Raw genomic sequence first — 20,091 nt, 5'->3', positions numbered from 1 at the left:
GTTGATTGGCGGATCTAGTGGTGATCATTTAGTGAGAAATCGACTAAGCTAAACCTGGTCTGAAATTGTATTGAACACATACATGTTCCAATATAGGTAGATCTGCACGGGCGTCAGTTGTTAAAGGTTCTGCGGCACGACGAAAAAAACTCGTACAACATAATCATACACCTTTTTATTTATTTATTTATTCGCGAGTTTATTCGCAGAATTTCACAATGCTTTACCTTGCTTACTCTTTTAAGGTATAAGCAAGGCTGAAGTCCATACGCTTATGAAAGTTAAGAAAAAAAATATGAGTTACTGAACTGATGACTATTTAATCATTTCTGCACAAGTAACCGGGTAGCCCGCCAGAGAGGTAATCCGGTTTTGGGCTGTCAAATAATATTAGCTGAAATGTTGGACCTTTTTATATTCAATTTTTGACGGACATTTGGACAATACTGTGAAGCAGCCGCCATTTTCAGACATCCATTTGCTTCAATACATACTCATATATTTGTAATTATGTGGCAGGGAATTACTTTTCTGTTTTTCTTAGACCCATAATTGAGGCTATTCCGGACTGGTGTGGCACCTCGCAGGTCTTTGCCTTCATTAGCTGAAAGAATTGTATGCGTTATATGAAATACTGCATTTGAAATAGGAAATCGTTAAATTTATTATTGTCTATTGTAACTGACGCTAGCAGCTGAAAAGCCACCAAGTAAGTTAGAAATATCTCGATTTGTTTAAAGAAACTTGCAATGGCTTTTATTACTTGATCTGCTCAGCTGGTAGAATATGGTAAAAATATTTATCAAATCTAGAAAACTAAAGAAAGATCTTCAGTATTTGGGTGCCACCATAAAACTATTAAATTACCAGATGGGTTCGATTGCACGCATCAATTCTCACCTGTTTCATGAGAGCTGTTGTAAATAAGTAAATCGCAGAAAAGATCAGATAAGAAGAAACTAATTTGATTACTTGATGACATGTTTCGAATACTTTGATCTGTTACCTCCGATTACTAAGGCTCCGCCATATGACCACCCGTATTTAACATTTGTTTCCCGTAAGATTAATATTATAAAGTTTAGTAACACGTTCTCATCTCTTTTGCCAAAAATTATCGCAAATACTCCGAATATTGTTTGGGCATATGATTGCCGTTTGGGTAAACATACTTCAGTACCTGATAAAGTGACAAGACAGACAAGGAGTCAACCGGTGTCACCCATATGAGTGACTTACCTGCCCCATAGCACTTTCATTTCGACAAAATACTAAGCAGTATTAGAAATCGCATTATGCATGTTATATATACACAACATATATACATAATTTAAAAAAAACTAAGTTACATGATAGTTGAAATAATATGATTTGCTAAATTTGCCTAACCTACTGGAAGAATGGATTAAAGTGAACACACAAAAATGCTTGCCCGCAACCATTTGTCAGTAAGCGATCCTACGATTCATCGATGCTTGATGTAGGTACCGTATAGCCTCGAATACATTTATCAACGCAGTGTATGAATGGATCAAATATCACCTTAGTGATATAATCAATACGCATGATCAGTGTTCATTGCAGCCTTACCAAAGACAAGTCAAACATAAAATATATCTTCTCACAGTGCTGAGGGATTTGAGCGCCACGAAAAAGGAAACATTTTTGTAGAACAGTAAGAAGACAGATACTGAACTATTTTAACTTAGCATAACGTTAAGCTTAGACAATTTAGAAGCGTATGCCTAATAAAATAAACTACCCAATAAAAATTACCTTTTTAAATTTCACAGTCAGTCCTTTTCTTATTATGTTTATTGCCGCTGGCGATATCTGTTTGTCCGTTCAGCAATGGGGTGAAAATCCATTTCTTGGGCTTGTTGGACGTTTCTAACGATCATTCATTACATATACCTAAGGGATAGTTATGCAAGCTCAACTACATTTCGTGAGATAAAATTTTGTCATACGCAAATCTATTATCGGTTTAACTCACGCATGTACCAGAGACATTAGCCTATGGCCGACAGACTTAATCGTCAACACAAGTTGACGACCGACAGTTATTGTGAAAAGAGTTGTGATGTTACATTATAGAAGCGTATAAAAATATACCACCCGAAGTGCAAAATTGGCCTAGTTCTACGACTTGAAATGACGAAGTGGTGTTCCAAAAAATGTATATTCATAAGTTGAGTATCTACGCATATTTATCGATGTTATGACTCGATCAATTTCTAGACGTCCTTGCCGAAACACGCTTTTAAACAGAGGTACCTGTACTTCTTATAGCGAAATGCAGGTGCTTTGGTATTTTCTCAATCACAGATTTCATTAATGACTGATAGTGATCTTTCAAAAATAAGTACACTAGAAATCACAAGCTAATAGAATAAATCGATTGTTTTTCCTATACTTAGTTGCAATGAAATATTCTTCCGCAACCTTCTACTTACATGACAAGTGGTCTCTCCTTATTATATAGATTGATTACTTTAACTGCTAGTATCTTTGTAATAATGCTACTCTTGATTCATGTTCTTCAGATCGCTGCTTTCGCTTATGCCTTCATGCAACAGATTTTTATTCGGTTTTCATTTTGTAAAAACGGAAGATAATATATTTAGGGTTGGCAAAATAGACTAGTGTTAAAAAACAAGCATTTTCCTCCACAGTTAGAGTTGAGTTATAAACTGTCTCGTGTTGGAACTGAGTTATAAACTGCCTCGTATTGGAACAATTTCCCGTAAAACTACAGAAGCGTGCACGACACACCTGACACATTAATAGATACATGAAAAACACATTTTATAAACTTCCGTTTTTAATTCTTCAATAAAAAGAGGAATTAAATGTACAACGTGTAATTTACTGTTTTTGCCTCATATGTGGCAACAACCATCAAAGTAAGCCGTCAAGCCGTCTACTATACGGAACTCCCAACCCCGAAAACGGCTTACACCATTCTCATGATTACTACTGATTATTATACCCCCTGTTTATTTCTTTCGGTAACAATGCGTCCTTCAGCTCAGGCTGCCGCAGTTCTGGGTATCTGCTGCAGTTCTGGGTATCTCCCATACTACATAATATGCATGTATAAATATAGCCCACAACTTTTATTCAGATCTATGTCACGTTGCTTTCGAATTGCTTCTCCTTTCGTTGCTAACCGTATAGACAGACAATTAGTTAACGTACCAGTCTACCAATTAATCATTCACAGCTACGGAATATAACAGCTTCTTCCGTGGAGGCTACACAGTACACCTTTGTCGACACTCATCTACTCATCGTTATATTTCCACAAGGGTACAAGGAACGTCTTAAGGATCCCTTTCTTGGCCAGCAAGTTCTCCGTGTGATCGGTAAATCGATTCGTTCTTTTATTTATTAGGTTTTATTTTCCAGGTTCGTTATATGTCTACATGACCATGTCTATCGTAGCATATCTGCAACGCCATGCTTTATCGACTTTCCTATTTCTTTTCGGTTTCTAAACTCTTTCTTGCTGATCTTGGGAAATTACGTGTCTGAGGTGTTTGTATGAACAAATTGGAAAGCACCGTCCCTACGACAATGCATACTGTAATCCCTCCTGCTGGTGAGGGGTCAACTGCACGAGGCACGCCTGAAACATTTCCTGATTAGCCTGGATCGCTTTGAGTAAAACAACACACCTCTGAGCGACAGGAGTGTCTTTCGCGAGCGATTTGGACGCAAACACTTCAGCCATACACATGACAATATGAGGCAGATTTTCGTTGTTCGCTCCCAGCAGTGCCTGGTTGTTCTGCTCCATCAAAACACAGACGAGTTCGAAACACGGGGAAATTTCTTCCACATCTTCGGTAATAGGTAGCCATCTAACGTACGCGCTGATTAGTTCATCCATATTCGAAACAGCTGCTGGTCGATGCATAATAACCTTCGCCACAGCCGATATGGCGTTTTCCGTAGCACACACATTCGCAGCTGCTCGACTGTCCGCCCGTGTAATAACTTCGACGAGACGTGGCAATGCTTGCGTCAAAAACGGTGTCAATTGTTCTCCGCCATACTTCGCTATGATACCGATTCCGTAACTAGATGCTTGGCGAATCTCAGGTGACTGATGTGTAATATACTCAATAAGTTTGGGCACGAAAATATCCTTGTAGCGGACTGCTGCCAATTCGCCTACACACTCTGCGATATCGTCATAGAAGCAAATAGCCCACTGAATCTCGACAATCGGACGGTCGGGTTGTATAAGACGCTCAAACAATGGCACCACCGGATCGAGGTAAGGTACTATTGTAACACCAATGGCCTTGCAGAGCTGCCGAATTAGCTCCTCGATTCGTGTAAGGATGTAGCTGTCCGCTTCGCCTTCCATCAATAACTGGTCTTCAACGTCATCATCATAGTCCTCGTCTTTCCGTCGTTCGTTTCGTTCTTGGCTACGTTCGTAGTGCTGTTGCAAGAATTTCATCACGTGATCCATCGTTTCCTTGACAATCTCCTCATTAAGGCCTGGTCGTCCGACCACGCCGACGCAATGTGCCAGACACTCTATTAGTTCTGGCATCACCTCCATATCGTGTTCCCTTTCCAACGCCGAGAGTATATGGGGTGCCGCTTGCCGCCACATTGCTAATACGTTCATGTTATTGACTTTAGCACACTTCAGTAGTTCCGGTACACAACCTGCGGCTGAAATGCGAACCCCTTCATGGAAATAAAACTTGAGGGTGGGCAATGTAATCTGAAAGAATGGCATTACGAATTGCATACATGAATTTATTCAGCATAAATAATAAGTTAAAGGAAGAAATGCAAAATTGCAGTATAAACACAGCATGACGAAACATAACAAAGAAACAATGACTTACCTTTAGAACGTCAACAACGTACGGGCCGAAGCCCTCCTTCAGTTCCTTTGCATAGCAAAGTAGCATCTCGAACGCGGTTGCTTTTTCTTCCAAACCAACCGTGCGAATGCCAAACGACTTATGATCATCGCAGGGCACGTAGGTCCACTCCTCACCATTTGTCTCTGCAGGCACTTCATCTTCATCCAGTACCGCCGTTTGAGGATCTAGCGCAGCTGTTTTCATTACAGAGGGCATCACGAATGGCAGATATTTTTCGAAATCCTTGCCAAGAAGCTTACAGAGTCGCATCCAGCCATAAATCATGTACGAGAGAATCTGTGAATCCTCGGAAAGTGTATTTGTTACTTGACTTTGCAACAGCAAATCCATTACACCGCTGGCCTCGGGCGCAAAACGTTCCTTGCCCACAGCTGACCCGATAAGCGAAATACACTCGATAGCCTTGCCCCGCAGTAGTTCAAGCTCGGTTGAGTTGGCATTTTCGATAATGTATTTAATCGATGGTACAAAACTGTCGTAGTATGGTGAAAAATCGCTTGAGCAAGTGTCAGCCAGTGCGGATGTCGTAACAAGAACTTGCTCCAAGACGCGTTTCACACCGCGCGTCACCAATTCGCTCATTTTGTTCTGCAGAATTGAAGCAAGAGGTGGAGCGATTACGTTTAAGTACTGCACCATTATCCTTTTTGGACATTCCTCGAAAAAGTTTACAAGCGCGGCTCCAGCGTGTGCTTGCACTCGCGGGTGACTGTTGTCAGCTAGAATCTCGCATAGACGTGGCAAAACAGTAGCGTGAAACTTCTTCTCAAACGTAGGTGAGAAATCATTCGCCATCTGCCCCAGGCCATTAATAGCGGCGTAACGAACACGGGGGTGCGAGTCACCTAGAAAATTCAGCACTCCGTCAACAATCTGGTCGAGCATCGGCATCATATGTTTCATGCATCCTTCGCCCATAGCTGAAATGGCCATGAGCGCAGCATGTCGCTCCATCCAGTTCGCAGAATTCAGCATCGGAGTCAGAACTGTCATTGCTGTTGGCAATAGTTGTTTACCTCCTAGTGCGATAGCTAAACGATCGAGCGAGCTTTCGCCCATTGTAGAAGTTGTATCACTCTCAAACTCATCTTGATCGGCATTGTCGTTCGTGTCCCAGGTGGGATCTTCCTCAATGGTGGCCATCATTTTCAATATGATCGGCAGTAACGCATCAATGTGCCGTTGGCCTAACCTACGCATCATAGCCGGAGCACGCTCGCATAAAGTAACCACCACCTCAAGACAGAGAACCCGCCGGCTTTCAAGTGTATTACCGTCTTGTAAATAAGCTAGCACGACGTCAAGTAGCTCGACAAGATGAGGTCGCATTATCTTGGGGCAGTTTTCGCTGATTTCAATGACAGACTCCAGCACTGTAATGTCAACATCTTGATTCTTCTGATCGGCCAGTAGTTTAATAATGAGCGGGATTAGATCGACGAATGCTGCCTGTCTGTCAGGAGTAGCCATGATAGGACTTTTGAGCAAAGAGGACATTGCTTTTGCTGCTTCGGTCCTAACTCGCATTGAATCCTGTGCTTGTAGGCTGGCATGGAGCATGCTTTTGATAAGTTCCAAGCTGGCTGGGTTGCCGGCCCCAAACACATGGGGAAAATCGGCGAAAATGTGAAGTGCTGCATGTCTCCAGGCCTCATTCGGGTTGGAAGCCCATTGTACTAACCGTTCCTGCAGCTCAGGCCAAGGCACGTTCAGTTCTTCATCGGCAAGTTTGCGCGCCAGCTCAGCCGCACATTCACAGATACGGTTACGCACTTGAGGAGTGATTTCAGCCTGAATACTGTTGAGTAGATGTTCCTTTAGTTGTTGTTGATGTTCAGGTGGCAACGCCGGATAAAACTTGCCGAACTCTGACGTTATCAACCGTCGTAGCAAGATCATTGACAACAGACGCTGATCACCCGTCTGACCCGGTAGCGAATAGCACGACAGAAGAAACAGAAGCTTCTGTGGTGGTTGGATATTGTCGAATTGTCTTTCGGCTTTCTCTCGAGTCTCGTTGTCCGTCGACATTAAGTCTTGAAGGAGAGCGCCTGCTTGGTCGTCCATGGTTGTTACTGGCTACTGTTTCGAATCTCACACTCACTTCACTTACTCGAGGGGCACGACACACACAGACTGGTCAGATGCTGGCCAGCTGGGGCTGGGATCGGGACTCGATGGGTCCACTTACTGGTGAACACCAACTCGACACACACTTTTGCTGCGCCGCTTTAGGAGCCGCGTGTAACCGCACAACGTGCTTAGCCTCCAATTGCCGCTTAAATCATTGAGAGCGTCTGCTATCTCGCAAATGCGACCCACAAAACAAAAATGCGTTCATTCGCTCGACGAAATTACGTTTTATAAATTAAAATGGTCGAGTAATAGTCAGCACGAAAATAGTTAACAGGCAAAACTTTTTGGTTAGAACAAGTACTTTGCAAAGAAATCTATGGACGAATATTGTTTTTTACATGAAATTATTTGTTTTGTGAGGCGCCCGTCTGTCAAACGCAAAACTCTCATCAGCGATCGCGTTCGACAACGAAACACGTTTCGTGATTACCAGTTACTCACACTTTTGTCGAATATTGGTCGATTTATCATTAAAAATGACGTTTTTCGATAGTCAGCAAGTCCCGTCGAAGGAACAGGTCGAGGGTGCTAAGTCTACTATCGCCCGAATGCTTCAGGAGCTTGATAGGTAGGTTGTGTCATATGCTCGACAAATTCTATATAAATATAGCAGGACCAAAAATTATCGAAATGCACTGGCATGTTTATACCAGGAAAACTCTGATTAAATCCCATATTTATAATTGGCTCATAGCAAAAGAATAAACAATGCAGAAGTGTTTCTTGTGTTGCTTGTTTAGTTAGAGATTTAGAGAATTAGAATCGCAATGCCGGTACTGATCCGTATGCTTACATGCTGCTTATTCAAACAACTACCATTCTAATAACTTATTTCAAACTTTCGCCAGTCTCTTACTGATTAAGCAAAAACGGAATGACCTTAATCCAAAGCAATATGTGCAGTCAATTTGGTTCAGGAGGGCATCAAAGAGGTGACGGCTACTTTAAATTTAGCACTATCTGAGTGAAACTGCAATCCGCCATTTACTTTATTGATCGGCATGAATAATTTCATAGTAATTGTAGTTTCATCATCAGACACTAACTCTATATAGAATAATAACACGCTTTTTTTGGTGAATATGTGGAAAACGTATAACGGATCAGTGCATACGTTTGCGAAGCATATTTTTATTATTTTCACAAGGTCGCGTCTACTTTGTAAATTTATTACTTTATAATATATATAATCGGAACTTACATGATAATATACATACATATAATATTTACAGGTACAATCCGGACAACTTGCCGTTCTTGGAAAATTTTGTGGATTTACAATGCAGGGCAAATTTCTATGACCTTGAAGCAAACCTGGCCGTTCTTAAGCTGTACCAGTTTAATCCCTTGGTTGTGAAGTTGCAGGTATGAATAATCATTCATGATATTATCTTAGACTCTCTGCCTATATATCTAGTCAATTAATCAGTTAATTAATGTAACGAACATATAAGACACACACATTGAGTCACAATTGATTTTTACCATAAAGATGTATAAAACTCAATATTTAAAAATTCTAGATTATCGTTTACTGAAGGATCCCTCATGGTATCAGACAGGTGCTAAATAAACGTGAACACGTGAGACGAAAAGATGACCTAAAAATTCTATTGTGAGAACCGCATTCGATAGTAAAACATATACACCCAGTTTTTAATCACATCGTCAATCTAAACGTTTCTAGTGTCTTACCAATTACTTTAACTAGCTTATGTTCATCTGTTTTTAATCAAACTGTACGCAATACAATTCAAGGTTACTATTCTGTCCAAAGCTGAGCCATCGCATTGTTAATTCAAATGGTTATGATTTTTGAACAGATCATCGCACAGATCCTCCTTAAGGCGTTGACGAATTTGCCCCATTCAGACTTTGTTCTCTGTAAATGCCTCATCGATCTTAGTCATCAAAGTGACCGTACGATAGATACGATCATGAGGTTGCACAGGTAAGTGCTGAGATAAGAAATAACTTCGAACTAAGTTTTTATTACTACTGCAGGTTTTGTTTATCTATTATCAAATGTTTATAGGATCCATGCAGCTTGAAGTAATTTACTAAAAATACTCTACTTTTTAATCGAAAATTTTAGCAAACCAATTGTCAAAATGATAAACGAACTTGTTAGTGATAACCATTGCTTAGAGATAGTCGTTGTTTTTAAACATTGTTGCATCTTATGCTGTTAAATTTTCTAGCGATTTAGAGACCTGCGAGCTACAGAGAGTATGGTCTACACTGTCCAGTGAGCTGCGTGAAGCGGATGCCGTCGTGGGCTTCGAGGACGCTATTCGAAACTACATCGGTATCGTCGTGAATATGACGTACCAGAGGATCGACAAGCGAATGTTGTGTGAGTTTCTTAATGTGAAAGACAAGGACCTCAAGACATGGATGGACCGGTTCGGATGGAAGGCTCAAGGTGTCAATGACATCTTTATCCAAAATCACGAGGAGAGCATCAAGACAAAGTCTATTCTCGAACACATCACTTTTGAAACAGTCGAAGATATTATGATCAATTGTCGCTGAATAATATTCCCCTCTGCCATTCCCGTGGCTTTGCTAATTACATGTGGCAGTTGAAAAACGACCCAATATGATCATAAAATTATTGGGATACAAGAAAATGGTAACTTTTGTTTTTGTATAATAAACGAACTAAAAATAGAAATTTCTCTACACGACATCTTCAAATTACCAGCGTTTTTCCATTTTAGAAATTTCTCTATACGATATCTTCAAATCACTAGCGTTTTTCCATTAGTTAGTCCCCTTGCATCGGGTACAATAGTAGGAAATAGTTTTACCTTAACATGATAAGTCTTTTTGCATTGGGTAGAAGATAATGTAGTAGAAAATAATGTCATATTAGGCTAAGCATTTTACTCCCTATTGTCATATAGGTACAATCAGTCATCTTTCTTCAGGCTGAACTTTTCTAGGTGATATATATGTAGTGCAATATCATAAGGTACATCAGCTAGATTTAGAAAGCAGACGAATATAGAGTGGCCACTGCAGTAGTTTATTGTCTGGTCATGCACAGTAAAATGGTGAACATATATTGTTGGTATTGTTAATCCATATCCAAAGGAAAAACGTTGTAGAGCGAGAGTATTACAACCTAAATATAAGCGCGCTCATCACAGCAATATTTTTAATTATATAATTAATATAATGTAATCGCGTATGAATTCAGAACTACGCTTTCGAACGGTAGAAAATAATAGCTTTTCACTCCCTGAAAAACGGTTTTAAAACAATTAAGATAGAAGAAACACATTACATCAGTTTTCAACCGAATGAGAACTCATTACACCAATTTTCAACCAAAAAAGAACTCGCTACAGATGTGCTGAAGTGATTTGACAAGGCAGAAATACATTCGATAACCGATAACTATTATTTTGTCAACCTTTAGCCTAAAGTTTCCCCAAGGAATAAATTATCGTGCCATATATTAATCTTGACCTACAATACAACAACAGAAAACGCTTTTTAATGTTGAACTTAATTGCACAAAAAGTTGCATCGCTTACGCAAAATACATTAGGTACTTAATTCCTTCTGTTAACGTATTCGCTTGAAAGGACACGGCAAGTTATAGACGTAGGTTTCGAACTGCCTACTTTTCGAAGTGCTGTACTCGGATGGTGAATTAATGCATCACAATTTCATAGAAAGCATGTCTATTATTATGAAATATAATGTCCGAATCTTCGCTCTCAAAGAGGCGGCATGGTGATGCTTCTCCATTACAAACAAGAATTTTGGATGGGCAGCAGCGAGAAACAGGTTACTTTTTCAACAGTATGCAGAATACAAAACTTGCAAAATAATTGCAATTTTATGCAACAAAGTGTTGCTATTTTATGCTGTGGAATTCCGCATACGCTAACTGGTAAATACCAACAGCTAAAGGGAAGCGAATATGGGTAAGGTCCATGTATAGAACAAATTGAGAGACAATAACTGAGGTCGCTGAAGATTTTAATCAAAAACAAGATACGTAGTAGAAGTGTGACAGATTTATGATGCTGAGAATTATAACTATCTGTGCGCAAAATGATCTCAGATCCACTAAGCAGACTATCATAGATACTATAAAGCAGACACTGAATACCTCACATACACGACCCTGACAAAAGTAGTCACACTATTTTAATATAACAATACTAGTTATATAAATATTAGTTTATTTCATTACACTAATTCTTTTTTCAATCGGCGAGTACTTTGTGTTTTTTTTGTATAACTCATCAAGCTTAACTCAAATAATAACATTTTTCTTTTTATGAAAAGATAATGGTGATTTATCTAGAGACCTGCGAGACCTAGTTCTCTCCAACAGGAATGGCGTCTTCCATTTTCTTTACCATCCGAATACGTAGCTCGGTCGAGGGATCACCCCTAAGGGTATCCTGAACAAACCAACACATTACCTCCATTTGCACCTGAAATTTACCCACTATGGTGTTAGGCAAGTATGACTAGTAGTAATTCAGCTTCGACGTAAGTCGAGAGCTCTGTGGAGAGGAAAGTAGTCTCGGATAATATTATTCCGTCTCGCACCCCTGGCTGTGATCGCTATTGCAACTCAGTTTTTATTTTTCAAATGCAATTTCACACCATCTCTCAGGCACGGCCATATCCTGGGCCCACATTATCATGCAAAAACCGTTTACCTCGTACTTTCTAGTGATAGCACATGTGACGACACTGTCGCTAGAGGAGAAGTCTTCAACTGCAGTGGAAGGGATATTTATTGAGATATGTGGTACAATGACTCTCGGCCAGAACATGTATGATCATTCGAGCCACTACATGAAATTCCGATATCAGTTATGGAAGGACAAAGATGATTCGAGATATATTATTCGTTACTCTCATCTACTTGATGATAACTACATTGAGTTTGAATGATTTCCGTGCTTCTGTAACTATGATATGGTCGTAATATCAAAGTAAGAAGTTTTACAATGTAGCCTAGAATGTGAAGGGTAGGGTGTTGGTATCATCAAGAAGAATATTAAATATCGGAAGTGGTGTACAAAAAAGCGAAAAGACAATCGTCTTTAGGATAAAAAAAAACTGATTTGTAATGGTTCCAGGAGATGGCAGAGCGCGGAATTAACATGCACATAAGGGCTCTCTCTCGAAATATACGATTTTAGCTGTTATAAATCAGTTAATACAGTTACTAAGCTCTCCACACAAACCTGCACGTTTTAAATAGGTTAAGCAACTTAAAAGCTGGGCAGTTGCAAAACTGATAAAAGTCTATTTCAATGGAGTCGCATTTTTTGTAACACTTTTGAGTCGTAATGCTCGACACGTCCGCAAGATCTCTCGAGTCTTGTTTAATTTAGCAGGTCAAACATCTAATGATGGTGAAGTTAATGATGGAAAAACAAAACAAAATATTGGTTCGGATCGTTGTTTCCATTGACGATGCAGAAGGCCTACATTTCATCAACGAAATTATGAAAAAACGACAATACAGTAAAGTAATTTGGACGAAAACGCTGCCCCAGAGCTATGTGTTTACGCGCAGTAGGTCACCAAGTTATATCGCAAAGTGGGGCTCTGAGGTAATTATCGCTAATGAACAAACTACAAATGCCCTCATTTTTAATGAGTTGAATTTTTTAATAGCGAACCATTTCGAGCGCTCCACGAATAATGCCTGGAATGATGCTGCAGTATTTAAGCATTGTGCTATAACTGTCGGGTAGTTCAACAAACTCTGTGAGTGGATTTGAGTCGAAAACCAGTGAAAACTCGTCGCCTGAGGTGCTCCAGTTTGTCACGGATGGACTCATTGTCAGGTACATCTTGAAGGCCAACTGAAATGAAGGCGCAAAGAATGAATAAAACATACCTGCTCCACGAACTTTCCACGAATTACATCGAATAACAAAGAACCCGAAATTACCTTTACGGTCGACTAGGCAAGTATTTTAATACATACATCTTAATTAGTTGAAGAAGAAATACGATTGGGCATGTGCATTCTTTTGTATGATGTTTGAAAAAATGCCTGTAGATTAGTTCGTGAATACCAATATACCAATGCATAATTAAGTGTATTAATAGGCTAAAGGTAAGCAAACAGTGTTGTAGCCGTAGTCACATAAGTAAAGTGGAAAAGGAACTGAACTAGTTGCTCACCTGAATTTTCTCTGCTGTATCCCGCAAGTCAACGCATCGCGTACAGTTAGTTCTCGCAAGAAAGTCTTCAATAAGTCGTTGCCCAATACTATAACCCATTCGTTCCAGCTGTTTGTTCACCTGATATCGGTTATAAAATGGCAGTACAAAATGGAAACACAGCATATCAAAAGTACAAAACACAGCTAACTATCAATTCAGTTGGCTTTTAGTTGATAAAAGTAGACCTTAAACCCGCTCTAGGCGGCTTAATTAAACGCAAAATGAAAGGCATTTAAATCAATCATATTAAATATATAAAATATATATAAAAAAATAAAAAATATTAAAGTAAAAATTTAAAAATAAAATTTTTAAAAATATTAAAAGCAAATAATTGCTCTTGCAGCAATTATAAGGACTTCCAATATGTTTAAAATTTTGTATTGATTACTTTAATTACAAGTAAGAGTTTAAATATCGATTATAGCTCTGTTACCCTGTTACAGTTTGCAAATGATATGTATCCATTTCTCAAATTGTAAACAAACCTCTTCGCAGTTTTCATGATCCTTGAGCATTTGAGCCACAAGCGCGCCATATGTTAAAGTGAACAGTTCATTGTTCTGAAATTAACACTCAACAAAGAAAACACTCAAGATAACCGCATATAACATACATGCACTTTGCAGTTTCCCCGGTTCGGTTTCTTCGATGGTTAAATCTCTGAGAAACGGTTTTTGGTCCAAACCTTGTCATCGACATGTGCTATAAATTCTTAGTTTCCTTAACGGAAATTTTGTGACGTTAATTTATCGATACATATCATATGAGCAGAGATACTTGTTGAAAACTAGTATATACTCTTAGCACAAAACTTTTTTTAAACAATATGTGATTAAAAAATTTCTTGCTAGAAACTTTGAAATACGAATGATCGCGTCAATAGCGCTTGGAAGTAAACAGCAAAATCCGATGGTGCTTACGTACCACTTTTTTGCTGTCCGCCAATTTATTTGTTTGCCTCGACATGTCGACGGCTAGCAACACTATTTCGTCCTCTATAATCGAACCTTTTTCAGCAATTTTCAGTTCAAGAGGTAGTGAAATGCGAAAATTTCCTTAGCGTTGTCGAATAATGTTATTCTTTTGTTGTTCGAGTAGAAACTGACGACAACACCAACTACTAGCAGAACTCCAGGAAACGTACATGAGCTGTCCCCAGACAATCTCGGTTTTCGATACAGTGAGATAGTGTTGACGCTGTGTAGTTTTGTGGAAAGGGCAAACGGGAATGGCATTTTCGCAGATTAAAAATTCTGGAACAACAAAAAACATAATAAAGGAACAATACAATTATATCGTTAATATAATCTCAACAATATTGAATTATACTAGATTGTATTATTAATAAGGATACGATCGCTTATTTATGAGAAATGTTTGGCATAATTAGTATAAAAAAATCTATAAAAGATACTTTATTGATACCATTTTTTTAATGACTTGCTGCATTGTATAACAACTTAATTTTGTTATTTTCTTTATTCTCAATGGGGATAGACCTTCCACGTTAGACCAACACTCACCTTTTCTTGGTTAGAAGAACTCAGTAATAATAACCACAGACTAAACGTATGACAATTACAGTGGACATGTGTTCGCTATAAGGCTGGGCTGAGAATATTTGATATCTACCCAACTTGCCTACAGAGTTAAAACTTCTAAGCCTCAAGTTATTGTGGCTATTTAAAGTAAAAGAAGCACATTTATCACGGCCTTGTACACACATACTGGCCATTGTAATGTTCTCTTGGAAAAAAAGAATTATCGACGTATACGAATTGAATAAATAGCCTAGACTATAGTAAACCATAAGCTTAACTTCCTAACGACTACTTCTCTTCCAAACGTCGGAGGATACTAATTGAAAGAATTCGTTCGCACCAGGGAAAACACAATAAAGTATTATATTATAACCCCCTAGTGATTCAAATTCGTTGTTGACAAAGCGTGTTCACTACTTACGTTCACTACTTATCAAAATCGTTACGGATGTTAAAAAAAATTGTTGGAGAATCGTGGGATGTAATTCGACGTCATTTTCACCTAACTATTGAAATATAAACCATCTACGATAGAAGAGCAAAGGATGAAGTTTTAAAATCCACGAGGAATAAAATTTAACTGCAGTTGTGCAATAAAACAGCTGTTTTTGCAAATAATCAGCGCGTACAAACGGGTTTTAATACTTGTCTTAAGCTTTTCTTTTAAGGCATCGACTTCGCTGTTCCACGCATTAGCTTGCGGTTTCTATGCGCTTAACATTCAAAACTTCGACTGAGTTTGGAGACATAACCGAAGTAAAAGGAAGAGGCCTAACTAATAAGTCCAGAGCGAGCCGCTGCGTTCTTTGATATTCAAGTGAAATGATGGCGGAATAAAAATACTGATTAATACACACGGCTTCTGGAAAATGATAAGAAATAGATTCCCGGTGATCTGTGATAGAAAATAAATTGCTAAGTACAAAGAGTTCAAATGGGAATGGCCTTTTTGGGAGTACTGTGCCGATAATATAGTGCAACATGACCGACAGATGCATATACCATTTAAAATAAAAAAATTGAGTGTAACACAAAACACCTGCCACAACACCACACTGAATAGAGATAAGTCCCATATTTGCTCTACAATTATATGAAACTACTGGCTTATTTTTTGCTCTTAAACTACTAACGTAATGCTATATATATATATATATATATATCTGCAAAGGTTTTTTATTCTATTATTGTCCAATGTTAAAATTAAATCCAGTGTTTTTTTTATCGTTTATAAACTACACAACGGTGTCAGAATGAAACAACTTTTTCCTGGTAGACCCTGACAAGTTTATACAAATCACTGAATAGGCTATTGTCTTCGAGTTTATTTATCCGTTTGCCTGATACATAAGCCAAATAGTAACAGCATTTTATTTCTTGAATGATATTTATGACAATATAATACGGTGAGTTGTCAAACGTTATTAAATCCTATTGGCCCCACTATACCTGGCTATTTTATAAGAGGTTTCAATTTTCAATCACTATCGAAATCGAAATATTGCGGTAGCGTTCCATCCTATATTCTAACTGAAATATGTAACGAACACGAATATCCGTCTAGCTAAAAGCGAATGAAAAAGCACATGACAATGGCAATATTGATAAGCAGGGAATCTCTTTCTTCAGATTACTTTTCTCATGTTCAACAAATTTTATATGTTAGGTGTTTTTCCTCATTGTCTTACGAAAAACGCAATGTTAGTTTAATTCTTCAAAGAAATAAGTTTCTTTGTATGCACCGTCACTCTCCACCCTCTATCCCAACTTTTAACTAAAAAGTATATTTCTTTTAGTCAGAAATGTTCAAGTCTGACGTTAAACCCATCCACCCGGGTTTTGACACCCATTTACATTTAATTCATGGTTACGATATTTCATTTGGCATTGAGCAGAAGAAACGATAATCCATCGGAGCGGAAGTGAATGCAGAGAAACCTCCCACTAACAGAGCAGTTTTAACAATTTTCGCTATATGCGGCTTGGCATCATCGCGTGGACTGATGACTGCCTTGTCTATCAGATCATCTGTTAAATAGTTTAATCCACTCGATGCAGTTGACACACATGCAGCTCTTCATTGACCATATTGTTGTTTCAAGTAAATCCCCGTATATTACACCAATCCAATACCAACAAACGCAGATTATTATTTTCTAGATATTGAGACCTGGATCGACTTTGGGTTTAGGCGTTATCTCTTTAAATCTAACTTTTCTTCTCCACTTTATGTTGACGTAAAGACACCGTCTCTGATCACCGGTAATAATTTTTATGGAAGCCTATCATCATAGCTGCGCGTAACTCGCTGGAGGAAGAGACGTTTAGAAGCAGTAAGAAACGATCTTTGTGACAATCACTCCGTTCATGGAACACTTGAGCTTTCAATTTTCAAGTAAATCCCATAGGTGTAGGGTACTTGGCTATGAACACGATTGCAATTAACTTTCCCGTCAAGTTTACGAAGTATTTCCGGCTGCCCTTCTTCGAAAATGCGGAATAAAGTAGGTCTCCAAAATAACTTTTTTTTTTCATCTCTGAATCTGACAAAATTTGTTTACCGCCTGCTGCTAAAATTGCAACAGATTTGCTGATAAGGGCATTTTCGAATATCAGACAATATAGCAACAGACAAGAGGGAACAAAATATTGAAGATTATCAAGAGTTATTCAATACGATATCACTCGACAGCATCAAGACGAAGATCAAAATGAGATATTAATGTCTTTTACATTTCATGTGACAATTACTAATAGTTTTAAAAACGCTTATTATTATACAAATACAAAAATAACCGTTTCGCTCCAACCGTTTCAAATCATTGACCCGAATTCAGTCGCTTAGATTTCATGAAAAATTTCTAGAATATTTCAATAGCTTCTACATATTTTTATACTAGTTCGGATAGGTTCTTAACATCTAATAAAGTTTAAGCTGACTACAAGACGCTCTTCCGTTTCGGCAACGGCTGTTAACGAATTCGATACGTCTTTGACTACCTGTAACAGCGCACAAAATAAAACGTCCAATGAGTTACAGCATGCCGTACATAACAACACAATTCAGTATAAAAATTTTACCTCATATTTGTTAATCCGATTAATTCATTGCAAAAATATATTAGTGGTGATAATGAAAGCATACTTTGTAATACTTCAATCTAATCTACCTGTATCGATGATTCCAGTCGATCTTGGTTACTTGACGCACATTATGCTTTAACGGTAGGTCTCTACTGTCACTACTCTACGATAATTTGTGTTGCAAGACACAACAGAACTGCTTGAAGGACTTGCTTGACTGTCAATCCCGCATGTTTCATCTAAAAAGCAAAAACAAGAACATACTTAGAATCTACGATAATAAATCAAATAAAATTAAGCCGGAAACTGTTTTGGGATTAATTCAGATTAAAAAAAAACTCTTCAGCGTTTTCAGGCCTGTTGAGCTTGTATATTCAAATTCATCAGTTTGTGGCACTCTCACATGAACCATATGATCGAAACCTTAAAACTTTTTTAAATCTGCCTTGAAAAGTTTACGGAGTAAAGTTCTGGAACGTACGAAACCTGCAGCATTAACATTTTAGATGCATAGATACCACTGACTGTGTCTTTCAGTCGACAGCGTGGTGCGAAAAGGAACGTCGACTAGATCGAAACCACTGGGTTGGCCGCAAGAAAGGGCGAGGGAACTGAGAAGCGTTCGGCGCCAAAACGAATAGGATTTTAAATTCATTCAGACTATATATTAATTAGGTTTCTGGTAACCCGAAAATAAACAATAGTTCAAGCATTAGGTACTCAGAGGAAGTGGCAGGTTACATAAAATGAAAACTTAAAATTACAACAAATTGACGTGAGATATGTTCGATGTAAGTGTCGCTTCCTTATGAACGATTGTTGATTAATGTATTTTCTCGGCTATGTACATAGCGCGTATATATATATATATATGTATATACACTGTGTACATCCATATATCATCAAGAGTAATACAAAAACGAACGAACCTGAAAAACTAATTAAAATTAAAACCATCAAAGGCTAAAATTGCATTGTTATTAACCGCTGCAATCCAGTACACTACGCCAGTGTTAGTGAAATAACATTACTACTCTAGCTACTCCATATTAACAACTGTTGGTGTTAGGAACTAGTCACTTAGAGTTTTAACTTTAAAAACCTGTGTCCCAAAGTTCAATAGTTTTCCGTGTTGACGCTTTTCACTCTTGCTTTTTCGACAGCGTTCGATATCTATTACCTTCTTGCACACCCTCTTATCTGTTGTTCTCCTTTGACTCCTTCTTTCCTAGCTCCATCCCGCTTAACAACTATCGTTTTCGTATTCTCAGGTTTTGGTTCTCCTCCATCGGCGTCCATCCCAGTTGTTAGTAGCAGCAGACTTTCAGCGGTTGGGTTTAGTTTATTGTTATAATGCCTGCGTTATCCAGTGGGGTCCGCAGGGAAGCGATCAAAAGCTATCCTCAACCCGTCTTTCTCGGTCGGCGCTACCGTCGCCGAGTTCGCACTCGACGACTTTCCAGCAGGAACTTACAGAGAAAGAGATATTAGGAAGTGTGAGCTTAGTGAATCTGAGCTGCATGCTCACCATAGCCACCAAACGGTGAATACATGCTCTCTAGAGATCACTTTTTGTCAATCGGAGACAACGGCGACGTATAAACTTGCTTCCATACGACCACCGTAAGTAAGTCGTTACCGCGTTGCCTTACTCTAAGTGGATCTCCAGCACTGAACAAAGAAGTTTTACATCTTCTGTTGTATATTTTATTGTAAATGATGCGTCTTCCGAAAATTGAATTCCGCTATTTAGTATAACAATTAGTTGATTCGGACAGCTGTGAGTATTTTTTGTATGACTTTACTATTTTTCACTATATTTATTATGACTTGCTATATTTGACGCTGGCAGGATCGTCAGGTCGCGCAGAAAACATATTGAAGAAATAAAGAAAAGGTTACGTTATTAAAGATCCTACTACGACTTATTATCTGAGCTAGCCGCATTCACGAGCTTCAATTGATAGTTGTAATTTCGCTAGCACTCTCCTTATCCTTAAATGTGTTTGTATAATTATTTTCTATTATCTCAATATATTTTAATAACCATGAGAGCCGGAAAATACATAAAGATAATTATTCGTTGAATTTATTTTGCAGAACCGAAATATTTATATATCCGTGGGTTTTTTTGCCATTCCATCGACGTGTTGATTTAGCTAAGACCATCGAACAAAGCTAATCGCAAAGCG

At 38.4% G+C, this 20,091-nt stretch overlaps 3 protein-coding genes across 5 annotated transcripts; 1 reads left to right on the top strand and 2 right to left on the bottom strand.

Annotated features, from left to right (window-relative positions):
* Positions 1-2,806: 2,806 nt before the first annotated feature.
* Positions 2,807-7,203, bottom strand: Karybeta3 (karyopherin beta 3). Its single transcript, XM_022851359.2, has 2 exons — positions 4,875-7,203; positions 2,807-4,747 (listed from the first exon to the last, which is right to left on the bottom strand). The coding sequence occupies exons 1-2, from the start codon at positions 6,981-6,983 to the stop codon at positions 3,572-3,574; spliced, it is 3,285 nt and encodes a 1,094-aa protein (XP_022707094.1). The 5' UTR covers positions 6,984-7,203; the 3' UTR covers positions 2,807-3,571.
* A 115-nt stretch (positions 7,204-7,318) lies between these two features.
* eIF3k (eukaryotic translation initiation factor 3 subunit k) lies at positions 7,319-9,752 on the top strand. Its single transcript, XM_022851365.2, has 4 exons — positions 7,319-7,620; positions 8,285-8,417; positions 8,876-9,003; positions 9,254-9,752. The coding sequence occupies exons 1-4, from the start codon at positions 7,529-7,531 to the stop codon at positions 9,585-9,587; spliced, it is 687 nt and encodes a 228-aa protein (XP_022707100.1). The 5' UTR covers positions 7,319-7,528; the 3' UTR covers positions 9,588-9,752.
* Positions 9,753-10,062: 310 nt separating this feature from the next.
* Bet3 (blocked early in transport 3) lies at positions 10,063-18,482 on the bottom strand. Of its 3 annotated transcripts, none has more exons than XM_022851370.2 (7): positions 18,386-18,482; positions 17,986-18,138; positions 14,199-14,527; positions 13,760-13,846; positions 13,230-13,349; positions 12,719-12,904; positions 10,063-11,512 (listed from the first exon to the last, which is right to left on the bottom strand). In XM_022851370.2, exons 4-7 carry the CDS (start codon positions 13,787-13,789, stop codon positions 11,393-11,395), a joined length of 456 nt encoding a protein of 151 aa, XP_022707105.1. In that variant the 5' UTR covers positions 13,790-13,846; positions 14,199-14,527; positions 17,986-18,138; positions 18,386-18,482; the 3' UTR covers positions 10,063-11,392. The 3 variants fall into 3 exon arrangements, with proteins under 3 accessions (XP_022707105.1, XP_022707103.1, XP_022707104.1); XM_022851368.2 differs by having other exon boundaries at positions 13,760-13,834; XM_022851369.2 differs by having other exon boundaries at positions 13,760-13,834; positions 18,381-18,403.
* Between the last annotated feature and the right edge of the window lie 1,609 nt (positions 18,483-20,091).

The sequence above is a fragment of the Varroa jacobsoni genome, unplaced genomic scaffold, assembly GCF_002532875.2.
Source record: "Varroa jacobsoni isolate VJ856 unplaced genomic scaffold, vjacob_1.0 contig00172, whole genome shotgun sequence".
In the NCBI taxonomy this organism is placed as follows: Eukaryota; Metazoa; Arthropoda; class Arachnida; order Mesostigmata; family Varroidae; genus Varroa; species Varroa jacobsoni.
This window is presented reverse-complemented; position numbering and strand designations above follow the sequence as displayed.